This window comes from Peromyscus maniculatus, chromosome 7 (genome assembly GCF_049852395.1).
Source record: "Peromyscus maniculatus bairdii isolate BWxNUB_F1_BW_parent chromosome 7, HU_Pman_BW_mat_3.1, whole genome shotgun sequence".
In the NCBI taxonomy this organism is placed as follows: Eukaryota; Metazoa; Chordata; class Mammalia; order Rodentia; family Cricetidae; genus Peromyscus; species Peromyscus maniculatus.
Window position 1 is genome coordinate 52,725,493 of NC_134858.1, and position 22,078 is coordinate 52,747,570.

General features: G+C 38.8%; 1 protein-coding gene across 3 annotated transcripts in view; it reads right to left on the reverse strand.

Moving 5' to 3' along the window:
- Scaper (S-phase cyclin A associated protein in the ER) overlaps positions 1 to 22,078 on the reverse strand; it is a 369,576-nt gene that overhangs the window by 91,255 nt on the left and 256,243 nt on the right. For all 3 annotated transcript variants that reach the window (XM_016004546.3, XM_006971561.4, XM_076576323.1), the window contains exon 24: positions 19,842 to 19,957. In XM_016004546.3, coding sequence (XP_015860032.1) covers positions 19,842 to 19,957 — 116 coding nt within the window. The remainder of the gene's footprint in view (positions 1 to 19,841; positions 19,958 to 22,078) is intronic.

Below are 22,078 nucleotides of genomic sequence, written 5' to 3' on the forward strand. Positions count from 1 at the left end.
TATTTTCCAACATAATAAAGGCACATGACAAACCTGTAGCAATCATATTAAATGGAGAAAAATTTAATGAAACAAAGAGGCCCAGTCTCAATTTCCATTCAAAATGGTAATCAAATCTTAGCTGGAGCAATAAGATAAGAGAAATATATAAAAGAGATGCAAATAGGAAAGAAATAAGTCAAGCTATTCCTCTTTGCAAATAACATAATTCTGTACTGAAAAGGCCTTACAGATTTCATCAGAAAAATTTTAAGTATGATAAATACTTTTAGTACAGTTACAAGATATAAAATTAGCATGCAAAAATTATTAGTTTTTTCCATATGATAATAAGAAATTACGGATGATAAAATTAGCTGAAATAACTCATATACAGCAGCTTCAAAAACATGATATACCTAGGAATACACCTGAGCAAAGAGGTGAAAGATCTTTACAAGGAAAACTTCAAGACACAGGAAAAAAAAATAAATTGAAGAAGACACCAGATGACATGTGCTTGGACAAGAATTAATATTGTGAAAACTGATTATATCACCAAAAGTAATCTACTGAGTGAATGTGATTTCATCAAAACTCCAATGACATTTTTCACAGAACTAAAAAAAAAATACTAAAATTAGTCTAGAAACACAAAAGATCATGGATAGCCAAAGGAGAAAGAATAAATAATACTAGAGGTATCACAATATTTGACTTCAAATTATACTTCAGAGCCATACTAACAAAGATAGCATGGTATTGACAGAAAAACAGATTTCCAGTGGAATGAAATAACACTCATCATAGAGTGCCCCCAAACAAATCTAAAGAGAGTTATAGATTCATAATATTTGACAAAGGTGTAAAAAATGTACACTGGAAAAAGCCATACCCAAAAAATAATGTTGGAAAACTGGATATACACATAGAGAAAAATGAAATTAGATCCACATTTATCTCCAGCACACAATAATTGAAGATGGACCAAAGACCTTGCTTCAAATCCTGAGATGATGAAACTGCTAGGGGAAAACACCTCAAGATACAGGCAAAGATGGGATTAGGTCCAGGGCTCACCATTAATTGCTCACTGTACAAATGTGAGGACCTAAGTTCAATCCCCACATCCCACCTAAAAAGAACGGCGATGGTGTGTCCACCTGCAGTGCCAAAGCTGGGAAGGCAGAGGCAGCCTCGCTTCATCAGCAAGCCCCAAGCCAGCGACAGAACCTCTCAAAAACCAGGTACAAACCTGAGGAACGACACTAGAGGTTGATGTCTGGCCTGTGCACACCTGTGCATATGTACCTGCACACACAACACACGAACACACACACACACACACACACACACACACACACACACACACATTCTAAAAAAGATTCCATTATCACTTGAAACAGTCCTACAATTGACAAATGGATCTGATGAAATTAAGTTTCTGTGTCACCAAAGTGAAGAGACAGCCAACAGACTGGGAATTTTTTTCTCAGATAAAGAATTCACATCTAGAATATACAAAGGGCAGCAAAAAAAAAATTAGACATCTAGTCATTAATTCAATAAATGGACTAATAACTGAATACAGAGTTCTCAAAAGAAGAATTTGAAAAAGTGTTCAACATCTTTAGCCCTCAAGCAAATATAAATTAAAACTACCTTGAGGTCCATCTCATTCCAGTCAGGACAGCCAGTAGCAGGAAATAAATGACAATAGATGCTACTGAAGACAGGGAAAGAGGAACTCTGCACTGCTGGCAGGAGTGTAATTTGGTACAGCCACTATGGAAATTAGCACGGAAGTTTTTCACAAAATTAAGAGCACATCACTATATGACTCCATTATATCATTCTTGGGGGGGGGAATAAGTCAAAACTACAGTTATGTATGCATGTTGCTACTGCACTAGTTACAAAAGCTCAGAAATGGAACCGTTCCATCAATGATGAATAGTAAAAGAAAATATGACACATGTATACATTGGAATTTTATGTATCTCTAAAGAAAGATGAAATCATCACATCTGTAGGAAAATGGATACAAGTGGATATAGTTATGCTAAATGAAACAAGCCAGACTTAGAGAGGCAAATATTTCATGTTTTCTCTCAGAGGCAGACTCTAGACTTGCACTTCTATCTGCCTGTTTCTAGATGTGTGTGTATGTGTGTGTGTGTGTCCGTGTGTGTGTGTGTGTGTGTGTGTCCGTGTGTGTGTGTGTGTGTGTGTGTGTGTGTGTGTGTGTGTGTGTCCCCATGGGTGCATATGTATGTGAGGGTCTAGGTCTCAAAAGAAGAAAAGGAATTGTGATAACAAAGGAAGAGATTTTAAAGGAGAAGAGAGAGTGTATGACATGAAAGCAAAAGGGGGAACCATCGGGGGAAGCGGGGGAAGGCAATGGTAAAGAGAAATTAATAAGAAGAAAATATGCATGTATGCAAATGCCACAAGTCTCATTACTTTCTATGCTAACTTAAAAAATTAAAAAGATATTTTTCATGAATAGAAACATTGTAGAGTTTTAATGTTGTCTTGTTTTAAATATACCTAGTAATTAAGATGTCTCGCCAGTGAGAAGTTTAGAGAGAATATTGCTGAAATTTAAACAGGAAGAAATCATTCAATTTTGGCATTTTGGACAATAGAGAATTTAGAAGTGTGACACATTTTAGTAGCTTTTTACTGAAATTGATAACTTTGATGTTGTCTCAGAATATTAGCTGTGGATAAAAGGTTAAAATTTCTGCCATTTGTCCTGCTTTGTTCTCTAAGTTGCTTCCTAAAGTCATCTTAATCTTACATGTGCCACCATGTGAGTACAGGCAGAGGACAACTGGTGGGAGTCTTTCCGTCTTTCTACCATGTGGGTTTCAGGAATCAAACTCAGGCGGTCAGGCAGAGCCATCTCTCTGGCTACACCCTGTTTTAGCTAGTATAAACGCCACTGCTTTTCTCACCATCCTGAGCTTTCAGATGCTGAGGGAGTTAAGAGTGAGGTGGACAGCAGCAAATGACTTAAGCACCCAAACACCCATCCATTCAAGAGGGATCTTTCCAGGATGCTAATCCTGTCTGTTAACTAGTTAGCTTTCACTGCATCAACATTAATATTGCACTACATACAAGATAAAACGTCAATGAAATTAAAAATAACTTTAAAAAATTGTCCTTACTATAATGATTCCTCAGAGCAAGTAGTAAGATATTTTCAACTATATGTGATATTTCAAAGTGTTTTAAATTGACAAATTAGGCACAAACAGAATAGGCAATTACAGTATTCCATATAAACATATGTATTTTTAGGTCAAAAATCATATATATATTTAAAGCACCGACTTAATAAGCCCATCTCTATTAACTCAAATTAACCTCTAACTTAGAAAGTATGTTGAAACATTACAATAATGCATTAAAAATGTAGGGTGTGTACCAAATTAATACATTATTTTTAAATTCTAGTGCTAAAGTATTATTTTCACTGCTGATACCAATTTGATATAAGGCGTCTATTATTACAAAGTCTTTAAACATAATCTTAGATAGGATCCCATTATGCAATTTAAAGTTCACAATTAAATAAGACGGCACTGAAGAAGACCCCAGGTGGTTTGCAGTGCTAAACAGCAGATTAAAGTTGACACAACTAATTTCTTTACTTTAATCTTATTAGTGGTTCAACAGCTGTCAACTGTAACCATCTCTGCAAAAAAGCCTTTGAGACATAAACAAAATACCTTAGTATGTCAACTGATGAAAGGTATTTATCAATCACTATGGCTAATTAGCTTCTAAAACATTTCATTTTACTTGGTCTACTGGAGAAAGTTACTTGTTTTATAAAAATAAAATGTGATTTAATATATATATTAATTATTCCTATCTATAAATATGCAATTATTTAACAGTGAGTTATAGCCTAAATTTCTTCCAGACTGGTGAATAGTATTTTGCTAACATTACTGAAAGTCTATGACATAATGGACACAGTAGAATGCAACATGGGTCCCAACTACTTGAAAAGCTACATCTGAACTTATGAAAAAGAAGTTATTTGATAAATTTATCCTAAAAAAGGTAGTAAATACACAGAAATTTTGCATTTCTTTTTCTGAATATAATTGTTACATTTCCCCCGAACATTATGTCTTCTACATACAAATAGTTACAAGTGATTTTGGTTCACTGTACCAAATGATGTACCAGTGAATCTAATTCCTAGTCTGTTAGGTGGAAAGAAAGAAAGAAAGAAAGAAAGAAAGAAAGAAAGAAAGAAAGAAAGAAAGAAAGAAAGAAAGAAAGAAAGAAAGAAAGAAAGAAAGAAAGAAAGAAAGAGAGAGATAGCCACAGACTATCTCTCATACTCAACACTCACACCCAGCTACACAAAGCATAAACCAAAACCAATCAACCAAACAATGGTTTTCCTACATACAAACTATAAAAACACACTAACAACAAACCCTCTGTAATTACACGGCTTATCCCAGCTTTAAACTTATATCAATGAAATGCTTTCATTTTATTAAAGCAGTAAATGTTTACAACACTATAGTATACACATACGATATAGTAGTACATATAGCACCACCCCATAAATTCTGGCCTATAAAATATTCAACCAAAGTCCTCAGACACTAGCACTTTAAACTACATTGTCCTCTTTTCTTTTGTTGTATGATAGGACACAGAATATATTTATTAGTCTCAGATTTTCCAAAGTGGTAAAAAATTTTTTTGATGACAAAAATCATACAGATCTCAGAAAAGAAGAAATTCGATAAATACAGGGTGATAAAGCTATTTTTTGGTGACAGTAAGCAGGCAATTAAGGCACAGAGAGGAGAGAATATGACAGTCTCAGTTCAGCTAATGTGATGAGGGGAAGGAATGCAGTTTTTTAAACTTTAGTTTCTTTACCTATACAAAATGATACTTTGGTAAAAAGATAACAGATGCTGTATTATTAAATAAATTTATCATGTGACAGTCCCACATGGAAAGCGAATGCCTGCATGCAGATAGGGTTAAACCAGAGTCCCAACACTGCCGCTCTTATCACAGCACATGCACCTAATACCTTGTCCTGTAACTTTCTCTGACCACAGCATGGATGTACTTCCTAGTAGCACTTTGGTGCATAGCTGAGTGGCTGCCCCCCCTTTCATGAAGTTGCCTCACTTTTCAAGTATGAGAGAGGATAAGAGATGGTGTAGTACCCTGAAAGCCTGTGTCTACTGCTTGAGCACACCATGCTTTAGAGCAGATGTATACTATGGTTTCCTGGAGATGAGCAGAATTGTAAAAAACAAGAACAAAAGCCTTCCCTGAAACGGTGCAAACCAATTATTTATTCCTTTTGTTAAATGCTATAAAATTGTACTGCTTTCAATAAACACTGTCATAAAATATGGTGCCTATTTTCTAGTTGTTAAAATTACAGCTAATTATAATAATAAATACATTATTAACTTACAAAAAAAGCTTCATGCTGTAGTTGCAGGATTAAATTTTTGAGATGGGTTATGTTGCTAAGATTTGAGGTTGGGAGCATGAAGAAAGGAAGATATATATATATATATATATATATATATATATATATATATATATATATATATATATCCTGCTCTGTGATCCTCTGACCTTAAACATCTTAACCTCATCTTCCAATTAGGCAACTAGCTACTAGTGTCAGATAAGTAATTGGTGAAATGATTAAGTTATCATGAAAACACTAGCTTCTTATTTGGATGGCCAGAGATGAAACAGTCCACTATGATGAAGTTGTAGACAGCAAAGTCTGGGGGTATATATTTTTCAGTTGTTTATAAATACAAAACAATACTCTTGAGATCTAAACTAGGTCCTAATTCTAAAAGGATGAGGAACCCATAAAGAATAAAGAAGGTGGCAAGTACCACTACCTGTTCTTACAGAACTCACATGTTTAAAGAACTGCACTATCATATATTTTCTTATCTTTGATCCTGAAGGCAAGTCATTTTCCTGGAAGGCATGCCATTTTTTAATGTGTTTATCTTATGGTTTAGGGACAGCAAGCTTAATGTAGGTCATTTCCATATAGATTTTCCAATTTGGGTTTGGGGATTGGTAAGTAGGAAAACGGAAGTCCAGCCAGTCCCAGCTTGCTGGAGAAGCATTCATTAGTGCTCACTGGATGTTCAAATATTCCCTAGACTGACTTTCTCTATTTATTCCTGCTTTCAACAATGGACATTCATCCAGTCTTCTTTTAAATGGGAGATTTTTGAAAAAACAACTATGGCTTCGTAAGGAAGGCTCTATGGCACAACCCAACATTTTCAATCCAATCTAGAGTTAAAAGAATCTTTGGTACTTATATTTAAAAAGCATCAGGTTCTTTTGGCTGGGAGGCAAACTCATTCAAGGTTCTGCAAGTGAAAAGAGTAGGGCTAACACAAACTCTCAGGTGAATCCAGAAGAAAATGAACAACTGGCCATAGAACACAGGGCAGTTCTAGCTCTGCGGGATGGATGTGCTTTCACTTCCAGCACACTCCTCTCTCATGAATGAGCTCTGGTCTCTCCCCACTTGTGATGTGTGCTTTCTAAACAGACTTCCTGATTAGTAGTCCTCTAAAGTGAAGCATACAGAACCCTGTAATGGCCATCCCAGAAGTTGCCATTTATTTTCTTTCAAATTCAAATACCCAAGATAAAATAACTTCAAGTTTTACAACTTCTCAACTGTAAATTCCCGAGAGACTGGCTCAGGTTAGCACTTTGTGATGGATTACAAATATTGCTGGCTGGTTTATAGATTGGTTGTTCTCAAGTCAAATGTTCTTACTGAACAGTTTAATTAGCTATGGCCATTGAAGAAAGCATACTATGGTATAAAATACACCTTGAAAACCAAAAGCATAATAAAAACGAGAGCAAGGTGATAGGGACAGGCAAGAGGAAAGAAGAAGCCTGAGAGATGACTCAGTGGGTATAAGTGTATGCTAAGACTGATGGCTCCAGTTTGATCCCCAGGGTCCACATGGTGAAAGGAGAGAACTGACTCCTGAAAGCTACCCTGTGACCTCCATGTATAGGTTGTGGCATATGCAACTCCCTGCAATAAATAAACATAATAAAAAAATTAAAAAGAAAGGTGAAAGGATAATAGGGAAGAAACCTGGGAAGTCTGGATTGCACTATATGATGAAGATGAAGGAAAAGATTTATCAGAAGATGAACTCCCAAGATAACAGCCATGTGAGTTAAGAGACAGGAAGTTAAACACAAAAGATCAGCCATCTCAGAAAACTGTGTTTACAGGTTCTGGATTTGCAGCAAAATATTCCTTTCATAAAGTCTTATGTGAACTTCCAGGGCAGCTGTCTTGTAAACACAGCAAGTTAATACTAGTGGTGTTCAGAGTTTATTACATCTCATTTTCCATTCCTATAAGCTCCAAGGATAAAGGTCTATCTCAATTTTATTTCTGTGTCTGTGTGTACACAAAACTGATCCTGAGATGAGATTCCCTAGAACACTGTTCTGATGCCCAAGGGAATCATAGCCAAGTCAACTTATAAAGGAAAGCACTGAATTTTGGGCCCATGGTTCCAGAGGGTCAGAGACCGTGAACATCCTGGCGAGAGCAGGCAGGCAGCCATGGCAGTGAAGCAGTAGCTGAGAGCTCACAACTGCCCCACAGGCAGTGGTAGAGAGAGCACTTACTGGGAATCGTGTGGGCTTTTGAAACCTCGAAAACACCCTATCTCCTAATCCTTCCCAACCTGTTCTGCCAACTGGGACCAAGTATTTAAATATATGAGCCTATGGGGACCATTCTTATTAAACCACCATATTCCACTTCCTGGCCCCCACAGATTTGTGGCCATATCATAATGCAAAATGTACTTGGTTCAACTTCAAAAGTCCCCCACAGTCTTCCAGTCTTAAGAGTGTTTAAAATTACAAAATCCAAGGTCTCTTCTGTTAATCAAGGCAATTTCTTAATTGCAACCCCTGATAAAAATCAAAAAAAAGCAAATCACATACTTCCAACAAACAATGGCAGAGACTATACATTACCATTCCAAAAGGGAAGAATAGGGGCACAGGGAGGAAATATGGAACAAAGCAAGACTGAAACTCAGCCAGGCAAACTCCAAATCCTGTAGCTCTATGCCTGATGTCAAAAGGCTTCGGTGGCTCTGACCTTCCAGCTTAGCTAACTGCAACATATTCTCTCTCTTGGGCTGCTTCCACTCCATGTTTGCAGCTTTCCTTGGAGGTATCCCATAGCTCTGGCATCTTCAACACCTTGGGATCTCCAACACAATCCAGTCTTCACTTTCACAGCTTCATGCAATAGCCTCTCAGGCATCCATGTAAAGACTCCCTTACCACATCCCTGGCCTCAGTAGCTTTTGTTAACCTCAGAGGAAGATTCCACAAGCCCTTTACTCTTGTATGCTTCATGCCTAAAGCCACAATCATAGGGCCAGAGCTGTCAAGTTCTGTAGCCTGCTGGGGCTGGGGATTGGCCTCATCTTGAATTACATGTGCATAAGCTTTCCTCTGTAGCTTTGCAGGAACAGATAATTCCTTAGCCTTTTCTTTTTGCCAATTGCAGGATTAGTTGGGTGGGGTCTCACCCTGAGGGCACCACTACCTTTATTTCATTTCTCACCGCTTTTAGCACAAACCTTGCATCCAACATTAGAAATTCCCTGGTGACCCTTTTCTTCTCAAATTGCACTTTCTGTATTTATTTTTGCCCCACTTCCTCTTTTTCAATACAGACCTACATAAGTGTGATCACAAATAACTACACTCCAGAGTCAATATTGGACTACCTTGAAATCTCTACCAATGAAATTAGTCCCAAACACTTCAATTTAGCCTCAGGCAGATTATTCTTAAGATAAGGTTAAAAACTACCCACAACCATTGCCAAAATATCACTGGAATGGTCTCTATCCCAGCTGCTAATATTGTTCCCCTCTGAACCCTCCTCTTAAGCTGGGCTTTCATAGTCCACACTGATTACCACTGTCTTCCAAGTTCCTACTAGAATGGCCCTTTAAGCTCCATTATACTGTTTAACTGCTTTCCTAGTCCAAAGTCCCAAAGTCTTTCATATTCCTCCAAAGAACAACATGGTCAGACCTGTAATCAATAGTCTACTTCTGTTTTAGTTACTTTTCTGTTGCTGTGACAAAACACCATGACCAAGGGAACTTATAAAAGAAAGCATTTAATTTGGGGTTCATGGTTCCAGAGGGTTCGAGTCCATGGCCATCATGGATGGGAACATGGCAGTAGGCAGGCAGGCAAGCATGGTACTGGATCAGTAGCTGAGCACTCACATATGATTCATAATAGGCAGACATAGAGAATGAACTGGGGATTGTGTGGGCTTTTAAAACCTTACACATACCTCTTCCATTAAGGCATACCTCCTAATTCTTTCTAAACAGTTCCATCAACTGGGGACCAAGCATTCAAATATTCGAGCCTATGGGAACCATTCCCATTCAAACCACCACAGCAATAAATCATCAAGAGTCATTTTAATACTATGTCCAGTCAGCAGAAAAGTTTAGGTTCTCCCTTAGGGACTATGCCCTATCTAGTATATGTTCTTGAGCCCTTAAACAGTACCAGGTATGGGTTCCCTCCCTGGTCTTGGCTTTGGCTCCAATCAGAAAGTGGCTGGTTACTCCTATAATATCTGTGCCACTACTGCACCAGTGGGCATATTTTAAAAATAGTCACATCTTTAGTCATCTGGAAAATATAAATTAAAACTAATTTGAGGACAGAACCAGTCCCCAGGAACCCCCACGCATCACTGCCCAAGTTGCTGGCCAGCAGGGCAGACTCCTACAGGAAGACTCTCCCACCATACCCCTCAATGGACCCTGCAATCTACAAGACCCACACCCTACCCCAAACCTACCCATCCCCCTGAGACATCAATGGCTTCCTGAGACAGAGAATCTGCCAGCTCTCATTGGACCAAGAGGTGAGTGACTCCTCTCCCACCTAGAGAGTCTGGCCTCTAGGCCAAGGCCCTGGGACAGAACCTGTCCCTGGGAACCCCCACCCATCACTGCCCAAGTAGCCGGCCAGAAGGGAAGACTCCTGTGGGCAGGATTCCGCACCAAACTCCCCCCATCAGACCCTGCAATTTACAAGATCCATGTCTTACCCCAAACCTACCCATGCCCCGAGATGCCAGTGGCTTTCTGAGACACAGAATCTGCCAGTTCTCATTGGACCAAGAGTGCCTTCCTGAAACACGGACTCAGCCAGCTCAGACTGGACCAAGAGCAGCTCCTTGAGACACAGACTCTGCCAGCTCCAATTAGACCAAGAACTAAGATTGGACCCAGTGTGCCCCCGAGACACAGACACAGCAAGCACAGACTGGGCCAAGAGCAGCTCACTCACACAGGCACCTCTTGCACCTATTGAAGGAAGAGATGGGTAGATGCCAGTGCAAAAATACATACAACAGAATAAAGAGCAACATGGCCCCACAAGAACCTGGTGGTTCTACAACAGCAAGACCTGAACATCACAATGTAGAAGAAGCAGAAGAAAGCGACCTTAAAAATAACTTTATGAAGATGATAGAGGCCTTTAAAGAGGATATGAAATTTTCCCTTAAAGAAATTGAGGAAAAGACAAGCAAAAAATTGGAAGAAATCAATAAATCCCTCAAAGAAAGCAAAGAAAACCATGAAAAAGCAATTAAACAGGTGAAGAAAACAGTTCAAGACCTGGAAATTGAAATAGAAACAATGAAGAAGACACAAACTGAAGGAATGCTAGAAATAGAAAATCTGAGTAAACAAACAGGAACTATAGATGCAAGCATAACCAACAGAATACAAGAGATTTAAGAGAGAATCTCTGGTGTACAATAGAGGATATTGATTTGTCAAAGAAAACACCAAAGCCAAAAAAGTCATAACACAAACACCCAGGAAATCTGAGACACTATGAAAGGCCAAAACTAAGAATAACAGGGATAAAGAAGGAAAAGAATATCAACTCAAAGGCACAGAAAATGTATTCAACAAAATAATGGAAAAAAACTTTCCCAGCTTAAAGAAGGAAATACTTATGCAGATCCAAGAAGCTTATAGAACACTGAATAGACTAGACCCCCAAAAAAGTCCCCTTGCCACATAATAATTAAACCACTAAACATACAGAATAAAAAAAGACTATTAAGAGCAGCAAAGGAAAAATGCCAAATGACTTATCAAGGCAGACCCATCAGAATAACACCCAACTTCTTCTCAATGGAGACTCTGAAAGCTAGAAGGACCTGGACAGATGTAATGCAGACACTAAGAGACCATGGATGCCAGCCCAGACTACTAAACCCAGCAAAACTTTCAATCACCACAGACGAAAAGAACAAGACATTCCAACACAAAACCAGATTTAAACAATACCTATCCACAAATCCAGCCCTACAGGAAGCATTAGAAGGAAAACTCCAACCTAAGGAAGTCAGATGCACCCACTAAAACACATGCAAGATTACCCCACAGCAGCAAATCCCCAAAAAAGGAAACACACACACACACACACACACACACACACACACACACACTACCAACTAAATATAACAGGAATTAACAATCCCTGGTCATTAATATCCCTTAATATCAATGGGCTCAATTGGCCTATAAAATACACAGACTAATAGAATGGATACGAAAACAGGATCCATCCTTCTGGGGCATACAAGAAACACACCTCAACTTCAAAGACAGATACTACCTCACAGTAAAAGGCTGGGAAAAGTCTGTCCAGTCAAATGGACCTAAGAAACAAGCTGGTTTCATAATATCATAATTCATAGATATCATAATATCTAACAAAACAGACTTCAAAGTAAAATCAGTCAAAAGAGATCAGGAAGGTCATTACATATTCATCACAGGAAAAATCCACCAAGATGAAGCTTTAATTCTGAACATTTATGCCCCAAATACAAGGGCACCTACATATGTAAAAGAAACATTACTAAAGCTTAAATCACACATCAAACCCCACACATTAATAGTGGGAGACTTCAGCACCCTACTTTTACCACTGGACAGATCTGTCAGAAACCTAACAGAGAAATAAGGGATCTAACAGATGTTATGACTTAAGTGGACTTAACAAATGTCTACAGAACATTCCATCCTAACAAAAACGAATATACCTTCTTCTAAGCATCCCATGGAACCTTCACTAAAACTGACCACATACTTGGTCACAGAGCAGATCTCAACAGATACAAAAAAATTGGAATAACCTCCTATACTTTATCAGACCACCATGGCTTAAAGTTGGATTTCAACAACAACAAAAATTACAGAAAGCCTACAATCTCATGGAAACTGAATAATGTTCATCTGAATCACCAATGGGTCAAGGAAGAAATAAAGAAATTAAAGATTTCCTAGAATTCAATGAAAATGGATATACAACATACCCAAACTTATGGGACACTATAAAAGCAGTGCTAAGAGGAAAATTCATAGCACTAAATGTACACATAAAGAAGTTGAAGAAATCTCACACTAGCGACTGAACAGAATACCTAAAAGCTCTAGAACAAAAAGAAGCAAACTTACCCAGGAGGAACAGACACCAGGAAATAATCAAATTGAGAGCTGAAATCAATAAAATAGAAACAAAGAGAACAATACAAAGAATCAATGAAACAAAGAGTTGGTTCCTTGAGAAAATCAACAAGATAGACAAGTCCTTATCCAAACCAACCAAAAGGCAGAGAGATAATATCCAAATTAACAAAATCAGAAATGAAAAGGGAGACAACAACAGACACTGAGGAAATCCAGAGAATCATCAGGTCATACTTCAAAAATGTGTACTCTACAAAATTGGAAAATCTAAAAGAAATGGAAAATTTTCTGGATAGGTACCACATACCAAAATTAAATCAATACCAGATAAACTATTTAAATAGACCTATAACCCTTAAGGAAATAGAAGCAGTCATTACAAGTCTCCCAACCGAAAAAAAGCCCAGGGCCAGATAGCTTCAGTGCAGAATTCTACCAGAATTTCAAGAAAGAGCTAATACCAATACTCTTCAAATTGTTCCACACAATAGAAACAGAAGGAACATTATCAAACTTTTAAAAATAAGGCTACAGCTACTCTGATACCCAAACCACACAAAGATGCAACAAAGAGAATTACAGACCAATCTCCCTCATGAACATCAATGCAAAATACTCAATAAATATTGGGAATCAAATCGAAGAACACATCAAAAAAATTATCCACTATGACCAAGTAGGCTTCATCCCAGGGATGCAAGGATGGTTTAACATATGAAAATCTGTCAATGTAATACACCATATAAACAAACTGAAAGAAAAAAAAAACATGGTCATCTCATTAGATGCTGAAAAAGCCTTTGTTAAAATCTAACACCCTTTCATGATAAAGGTCCTGGAGAGATCAGGAATATAAGGAACATACCTACACACAATAAAGGCAAGCCGACATCCAACATCAAATTAAATGGGGAGAAACTCAAAGCATTTCCACTAAAATCAGGAACAAGACAAGGCTGTCCGCTCTCCCCATATCTATTCAATATAGTACTCAAAGTCCTATCTAGAGCAATAAGACAACAAAAGGAGATCAAGGGGATAAAATTTGGAAAGGAAGAGGTCAACCTTTCACTACTTGCAGACATTATGATAGTATACATAAGTGACCCCAAAAATTCTACTAAGGAAATACTACAGCTGATAAACACCTTCAGTAATGTGGCAGGATACAAGATTAACTAAAAAAAAAAATCAGTAGCTCTCCTATATACAAATAATACATAGGATGAGAAAGAAATCAGAGAAATATCACCCTTTATAATAATCACAAAAAATATAAAATATCTTGAGGTAACTCTAACTAAGCAGGTGAAAGACCTATACGACAAGAACTTTAAATCATTTAAGAAAGAAATTGAAGAAGATATTAGAAAATGGAAAGATCTCCCATGCTCTTGGATAGGTAGGATTAACACAGTAAAAATGGCAATCTTACCCAAAGCAATCTATAGACTCAATGCAATCCCTATCAAAATCCCAACACAATTCTTCACAGACCTGGAAATAACAATACTCGACTTCATATGGAAAAACAAAAAAAAACCAGGATAGCTAAAACAACCCTGTACAATAAAGCCACCTCTGGAGGCATCACCATCCCTGACCTCAAGCTCTACTATAGAGCTATAGTAATAAAAACATCTTGGTATTGGCATAAAAACTGACATGTAGACCAATGGAATCAAATTGATGATCCTGATATTAACCCACACACCTATGAATACCTGATTTTTGACAAAGAAGCCAAAACTATACAATGGAAAAAAGAAAGCATCGTCAACAAATGGTGTTAGCATAACTGGATATCAACATGTAGAAAATTGCAAATAGATCCATATCTATCACCATGCACAAAAGTCAAGTCCAAGTGGATCAACAACCTCAATATAAAACCAGTTACACTGAACCTGATAGAAGACAAAGTAGGAAGTAGTCTTGAAAGCATTGGCACAGGAGACCACTTCGTAAATATAACACCAGTAGCACAGAAACTGAGAGCAACAATGAAACTGAGAAGCTTCTGTAAGGCAAAGGACACAGTAAATAAGACAAAATGACAGCCTACAGAAATGGGAAAAGATCTTCACCAGCCCCATATCTGATAGAGAGCTGATCTCCAAAATATATAAAGAACTCAAGAAACTAGACATCAAAACATCAAATAATCCAATTAAAAAATGCACTACAGAGCTAAACAGAGAATTCTCAACAGAAGAATCCCAATGGCCGAAAGACATTTAAGGAATTGCTCAACATCCTTAGTCATCAGGGAAATGCAAATCAAAACGACTCTGAGATACCATCTTACTACACCTGTCAGAATGGCTAAGATCAAAAACACTGATAACAGCTTATGTTGGAGAGGATGTGGAGCGAGGAGAATACTCCTCCACTGTTGGTGGGGGTGCAAACTTGTACAGCCACTTTGGAAATCAGTATGGTGACTTCTCAGAAAATTGGGAATCAATCTTCCTTAAGACCCAGCTATACCACTTTTGGGCATATACCCAAGGAATGCTCAATCATACCACAAGGACACATGCTCAACTATGTTCACAGCAGCATTAGTTGTAATAGCCAGAACCTGGAAATAACTTAGATGTTCCTCAACTGAAGAATGGATTAAGAAAACGTGGTACATAAACACAATGGAGTACTACTCAGCAGTAAAAAAAAACCAATAACATCATGAAATTTGCAGGTAAATGAATGGAACTAGAAAATACCATCCAGAGTGAAGTAACCCAGACTCATAAAGACAAACATGATATGTACTCACTCATAAGTGGATACTAGATGTAAAGCAAAGGATAACCAGACTACAATCCACAGCTCCAGAGAAGCAAGCTAACAAGGAAAACTCAAAGAGGGACTCATGGATTGCCCTGGGAAGGGGAAACAGATAAGATCTCCACGAGTAAACTGGGGATGAGGGGGGCCAATGGAGGATAGGGGATGGAGGATGAGAACATAAGGAAACAGGACGGTCGAGCTGGAACAGAGACAGAGTGGGAAAGCAATGAAAGAGATACCATGAGAGAGCGAGACATCATGGGGATAGGGAGAAACTGGATGCTAGGGAAGTTCCCAGGAATGCACAAGGATGACCTCAGGTTAGACTACTAGCAATAGTGGAGAGGGTGCCTGATCTGGCTTACCCCACTGATCAGATCAGTGAATATCCTGTCATCATAGAGCCTTTCTCCAGTAACTGATGGAAGCAGATGCAGAGATACACAGCCAAACACCAGGAGTCCAGTTGAAGAGAGAGAAGAGGGATTCTATGAGCAAGGGGCATCAAGATCGTGATGGGGAAACCTACCGAGACAAACAAACTAAACTAGTGGGAACTCATGAACTCTGGACCAATAGCTGTGGAGCTTCCATGAGACTGGACTAGACCCTCTGCATAGGCGAGACAGTTATGTAGCTTGATCTACTTAAGGGGATCCCTGGCAGTAGGATCAGAATCCATCCCTCGGGCATTAGTGGGCTTTTTGGAGCACATTGCCTATGGTGGGATACCTTACATAGCCTTGGTCCAGGGTGAGGGGCTTAGACCTGCTTCAACTGACTGTATCAGGCTCTACTAACTCCCCACAGGAGGCCTTTCCTTGGAGGAGGTGGGAATGGGGGTCAGGAAGACTGGGGAGTGGGAGGAAGGAGGGGAAGAGATCTGTGGTTGGTATGTAAAATGAATAGAAAATTTCTTAATTAAAAAAAACTAATTTGAGATTTCATCTTACCCCAATCAGAATGGCCATGATCAAATGAACAATTGACAATATATGCTGCTGTGACCTGGGAAAAATGGGAATACTTAAATGCTGCTGGTAGGAATGTAAACTGGTATGCCAATTCTGGAAACCAGTGTGGAAGTTCCTCACAAAACTGAAAATAGACCCACCACATGATGAAGATATGCTACTCTTGAGTATATACCCCAAGGACTCTATATATCACAGAGCTACTTCTTCCATGTTCATTGCTGCTTTATTCTCAAGATCTAAGAAATGGAAACAGCCTAGACATCCATCAACTGATTAATGGTGTCTTAGTTAGGGTTTGCATTTCTGTAAAGAGACACCATGACCACAGCAACTTTTGTAAAGGAAAACATTTAATTGGGTAGCTTATAGCTTTAGAGGTTTAGTCCATTATCATCATAGCAGGACATGGTGGTGTGCAGGCCAACATGGTGCTGGCGAAGGAGCTGAGAGTTCTACAGCTTGTGATATAGCAATAGGAAGTGAACTGAGATGCTAAGCAAGGCTTGAGCATATATGAGACCTTAAAGCCCACTTCCACAGTGACACACTTCCTCCAACAAGGCCACACCCACTCCAACAAAGCCACAACTCCTGATAGTGCCACTCCCTATGAGCTTATAGGGACCAATTGCATTCAAACTACCACAAATGGGTACTGCAAGTATGGTACATTTACATGATGTAGTATTATTCTGCTTCTAAGAAAAACCAAATTATGAAATCCCTAGCTTCATATTCTTAATTAGGAAATCTTTAGAGGGTACCGAAGGGAGAGAGATGAAGAATGGTTCAGAAGTTGAGAAAGTTTCCTGCTCTTACAGAGAAAAGAAGTTTAATTTCCAGTGCCCATAATGAGCAGCTCACAATCAACTGTTACCCCAGCTCCAGGAGATCCAATTCTTTTTCCTGCTTTTGTGGGTACTTGCACACATGTGTATATACACACATGCATACACAATTCATATAAATAAAAAACAAATTCTTTAAAAAAAAGAAATGCTATTATTAGGAAGCTACCCAGCAATGACGATGGACAAAGCAAGGCTATGGAGTCGCTAAGTGAAGTGACTGAACTGTACAGAGTAGTAAGAAAAAAGGAGCAGGACGAGGTTCATGTAAGCACATAGAACTCAGGCTGCTGGACAGGGATGCACCAGGCCGTCAGTCAGTCAGTCAGTCAGTCATAGGATTCCAGAGTTCAAAATGGTGACTATTTCCAGACAATGGTTTAAGTCTGCTGCTTATCACTGAGGAAAATTAAATAATGTAGGGTAGCCTAACATGCCAGCTCTCCTGGTCAATGCCATACAGCATCACAGGAAGCCGAAAACGGGGAAAGAATGAGCTGAGATGACAGAAGGTTCATGGAGATGAGTAGTAAGATTTAATCTGGGGTGAAAAGGGAAATCTGGGCAGTCTGAGAACAAGTGGGGTGCCAAGGTACTACGGACAGTTCAGGGCCACAGGAGGAGTGTGTGCGGAAGGGTAGCTGTGAAGAAAATGAGAAAGTATTTTTACGTTTACACACTGACCCATTTCCAGCAACATGCTCTGACTCTCCAGTGAAAGCTACAGTGCCTGAAGAAGCTGTACACTCAGCTTTAACACTCTAGTTCTGGGATGTGTCTGAGAAGACGGCAGAGTTATGATCTTGAGTTTGTGCTCAGACAAGCGAATCTAGAATCACTACTAGATGCCCATGGCTCCTGATGCTGACTTCTATCTGTGGGCAATGTGAAGCTGCAAACTCAGATCTATTGGCAATAAAACAAGTTCTCATCCTGGCACTGTGGTCATGTGTTGCTGCCAGCTGTGGGCACTGGACTAGACTCTCAGGGTTCCAGTACTCTTTTCCAATGGGACACACTACTTCTCACATAAGTCTTTTTTAGGAACTATGGAAACTCTCTTCTGCTCTATTAAGGAGCAACACAAATAAGCATAAGAACATGTTCTTTGCCTGTGGCAAAAGCAGCTTTTGAGAAATGGCATTTAATTTAGGTTGCTAGTCTAAGACCTCAGGGTCATGTGCCTTGAAGCTCACCAGAAAACTAATAAAAACAAAAAAACAAAATTTAAAAATCTCAAGATAAATTCATGATGGGCAACATGAATTATTAATGATTATCAAAGCACTGAACCACAGAATCAAATGCCATTTCACTTTTTAATCTTGAGTACTTTTTCCATGTCTCAGTCCTTTTCTCCTCCCTTTCTTGCCAATCAACACATAAGTGATTCTCATTTCTCATTCCCAGTAAGACTATGTAAGTAAGTCCATTTTGATGAGAAATGCCTCAAGATCAGAGAAACCTTTATGCCTGCTGCACCTGTCTGATGTGGCACTTTCTATCTCACAGGAAAATACTGACTTAAAGGCTACACCTTCCCTTCATTCACCTCTACTCTGTCAGTAGAGCAAAGGAACTCACATTAATTGTGTCAAGAAGTTTGTATTCTCTGCAAGTATGTCGTGCAAACATGTAATTTAAATGAGGTAAGACCACTACTTAAGATACTCTCACCTACAAGTTATAAAACACTTTCCACAGCTTGCAGAGTTCTTACATTCTATCCAAACAGGGAAAGAGCTACAATGTGAACAAGGCACTAGCTGGGGTACACACATCCTAGATCTGTGGGACTCAGAAGCCAATGTGGTGAATGGTTTTCTGTTTTTGTTTTTAATCTTACCAAAATATAAACTCTTGTGTTTTTTTATCCCTCTTGGCATCCAAAGGACAAATGGAACTTTCTGTTTATTTTACTAGCAAAGAGTAACATTTTCTCAAGAGGTGTAGATAAAATTTTATCAAAAACTCATTTAAATTCCAAAGAATTTAAGAATCTCCACAAATTGCCTAGAAATTGTACATGTTATAACTGTGAAAAGTAACTTCTGAAATAATATTTTCTGATACTATACCTCAAATGGACAGAGACTAAAGTATGACTTGACCAAATGCTACATAGACCTTTATGACAAAGGACAGTCTGCCATTAGTGACTGAGGTGCACTTTAGTTCCCAGCAATCTGGCTGAGACTCCAGACTCTGGCAGCCTTGGCCTCAGAATGCTCTTCCTGAGTCTGGGGATTTCTGTAGATTTCTAGTCTCAAGCCCAGGCTATGGACCTACCTCTTTCACATACAACACAGAAGGTTAGCTTTCTTTTACCCCTATTCCAAGACTTCATCAGTTCTTCTTTGTTTAAGAATAGAATTGATCACACACTAAAATGATTTCCTTATAAGGCTTCCTAGGCTCAACTTGAATTCTGTAAATGAAGTCAAGCACCCCTGTTTTTCTCCTTAATGTGATGTGTAAAGCTCTTGCTAGTCAAGCCTAAGTACACATATAATTTTCTTGTGGTTCTTCCATATGGAATCCACAGGGCAGAAATTACTTACAAATGAAATGTGAAAGACAGATTAAGAAACCATACTTACTTAGGAGGAATTCGTGAAACCGTGTTCATGTTTGAGGCTGGGGCCACTACTTGAAGGATTTGTTCAAGGGCTGTTAATCCACCAGCAACTTGAAATGCAATCTGATCTGCCACATTCTAGACAGAAATACAAACAGAAGTTAGCCCAGTATCCTAGGCATAAAATTCTAAGCAAATGAAATATTTAGTGTGCAGTTGAATGATTTCTCAGTGCACAGAAATGAGGCAAATAGTGGTGGACATAAGACATGGCCACCCTGAGTTATGAAGTTTCAAAGTTTGATGAACGGGACACACACTAACCACACCATCAGAAATGACGTTCATTACAGTTGGTGCCCCAAAGGGAAGGCAAAGGTTGCATGAGAATAGGTGACCAATCCTATTTTGGGGAGAAGGCCAGGACTGGCAGGAGGAAGGAAGGGACTGTCAGGACAGCAGCAGGGAGCTGGCAAAGCAAAGCAAAGCAAAGGGAATGGCTGTTCTGCAATCAGAACTCCTGCAGAACAAGAGCAGCTGACTCCGCGACGGTTTGCTCCACTGGACTGTTCTTCAGTAACACCAGACAACCTAACACTTGTGCTGCACAGTCTTCTCTTCTCTTTAGCTGCTTTAGAGGGCATTAAGTAGGCATTTCAGAACTCAATCTATGACGATTCCTATATAATTTCTAAATTATACATAACTTTTCTGTGAAGGAACTTCTTGAAGCTCTTTGCATTCTTCTGGAATGAGGAAGGAAAGAGCAATTCTCTGTTAAACCATTTTAGTTTTAAGTACCATGTATGTAAAAAAATATCATAGCAACATGTTCTGGCTCAGAGCTGCCCCATTTACATGTTATAGTATTTTAGTATAGTATAGTATAGTATAGTATAGTATAGTATAGTATAGTATAGTATACACAGAAGCTTTGTATTTTGATGTGGTTCCATTTCAACAATACTCTTTTACATATCTGGCATAGAAGATGGATTAGGCATATGCTGAGGAGCGGAAGGAACTTCTGGGTGACGACTGTGCACAGGATCAGTTTCATTAGCTGTAGGCAAACAGTATCCTAAAATGTTTTAATCAGTCTGTGTGCACACCTAGGTACACTGCTCATTTTAGTTAGTTGAGATTCTTACATAAGTTTGGTTCTATCAGTCTCTCTAACTTCAGTCCTCTCAACAGTATGTGCTGATATTTTGTGAGGTTTGTATTTATCTTTTCTTGGTAACCAGGAAGTGAGTATCTTATGTTTGTTGGCTTTTTATGGCTTGATATTTTCAACTATTTTATAATTGGGTGAAAGCTGAGATCGTAAGTAGACAGTATTCAATTAAATCTGACAAATGCTTTATCAAGACACAATTATTTCTATATCCCAATTAAGTTTCCTCATTTCTCTTTTGCAGCCCAACCCTCTTTCATGTAATAGTACAATAAATTAGATCTACCTATTATAGAATTTCATACAAACAAAACCATATGCTGTGTATGCATACTACTTCGTAGTTAGCATTTCTCTATGATGATTACCAGTTCTAGGCCTATGGTACCGTGGGACAGGTGACATCAATTGAAGATGGTGAAGGGGCTCTGCATCAAGAAGTACACACAGCTGGGCATGCTGGCACACACACTCTCACACACACATACACATGCACACACACACAGCTGGGCATGCTGGCACACACACACACACACACAGCTGGGCATGCTGGCACACACACAGCTGGGCATGCTGGCGCGCGCGCACACACACACACCTTTAATCCCATCATAGATCTCTGTGAGTTCGAGGCCAGTCTGGTCTACATAGCAAATTCCAGGACAGCCAGGACTACATAGAGAGACCTTGTCTAAAAACAAAATCTTTTGTATTATACTCAAATTACAAACACAATATTTAAAAATATGCAACTATATAAACAAGCGAAATACACCTGTAAAGCACAGCAATGAATTGAGGGCAAGGATCCAATTTTTAACACATCTGAAAACATTTGCTTTTTAAACTCCTTTCTTTTCCTCCATTCCCACACCTCTTCGCCTCCAGGCTCTGATACTCTGACTTCTGTTTCGCCTCTTGACTGCTGCCCATCTGTCCATGCCTACTGTTCCTATATTCAGTTTAGAGTCTCATATTCTTTTGCTTGAGGGAGGAAAGAGGAGCCTGGATGAACACTACAGAAGTGGCAGACTGAGTAAAAGCAGACCAGTTTAATGTATACAACTATGGAAAAAAAACAC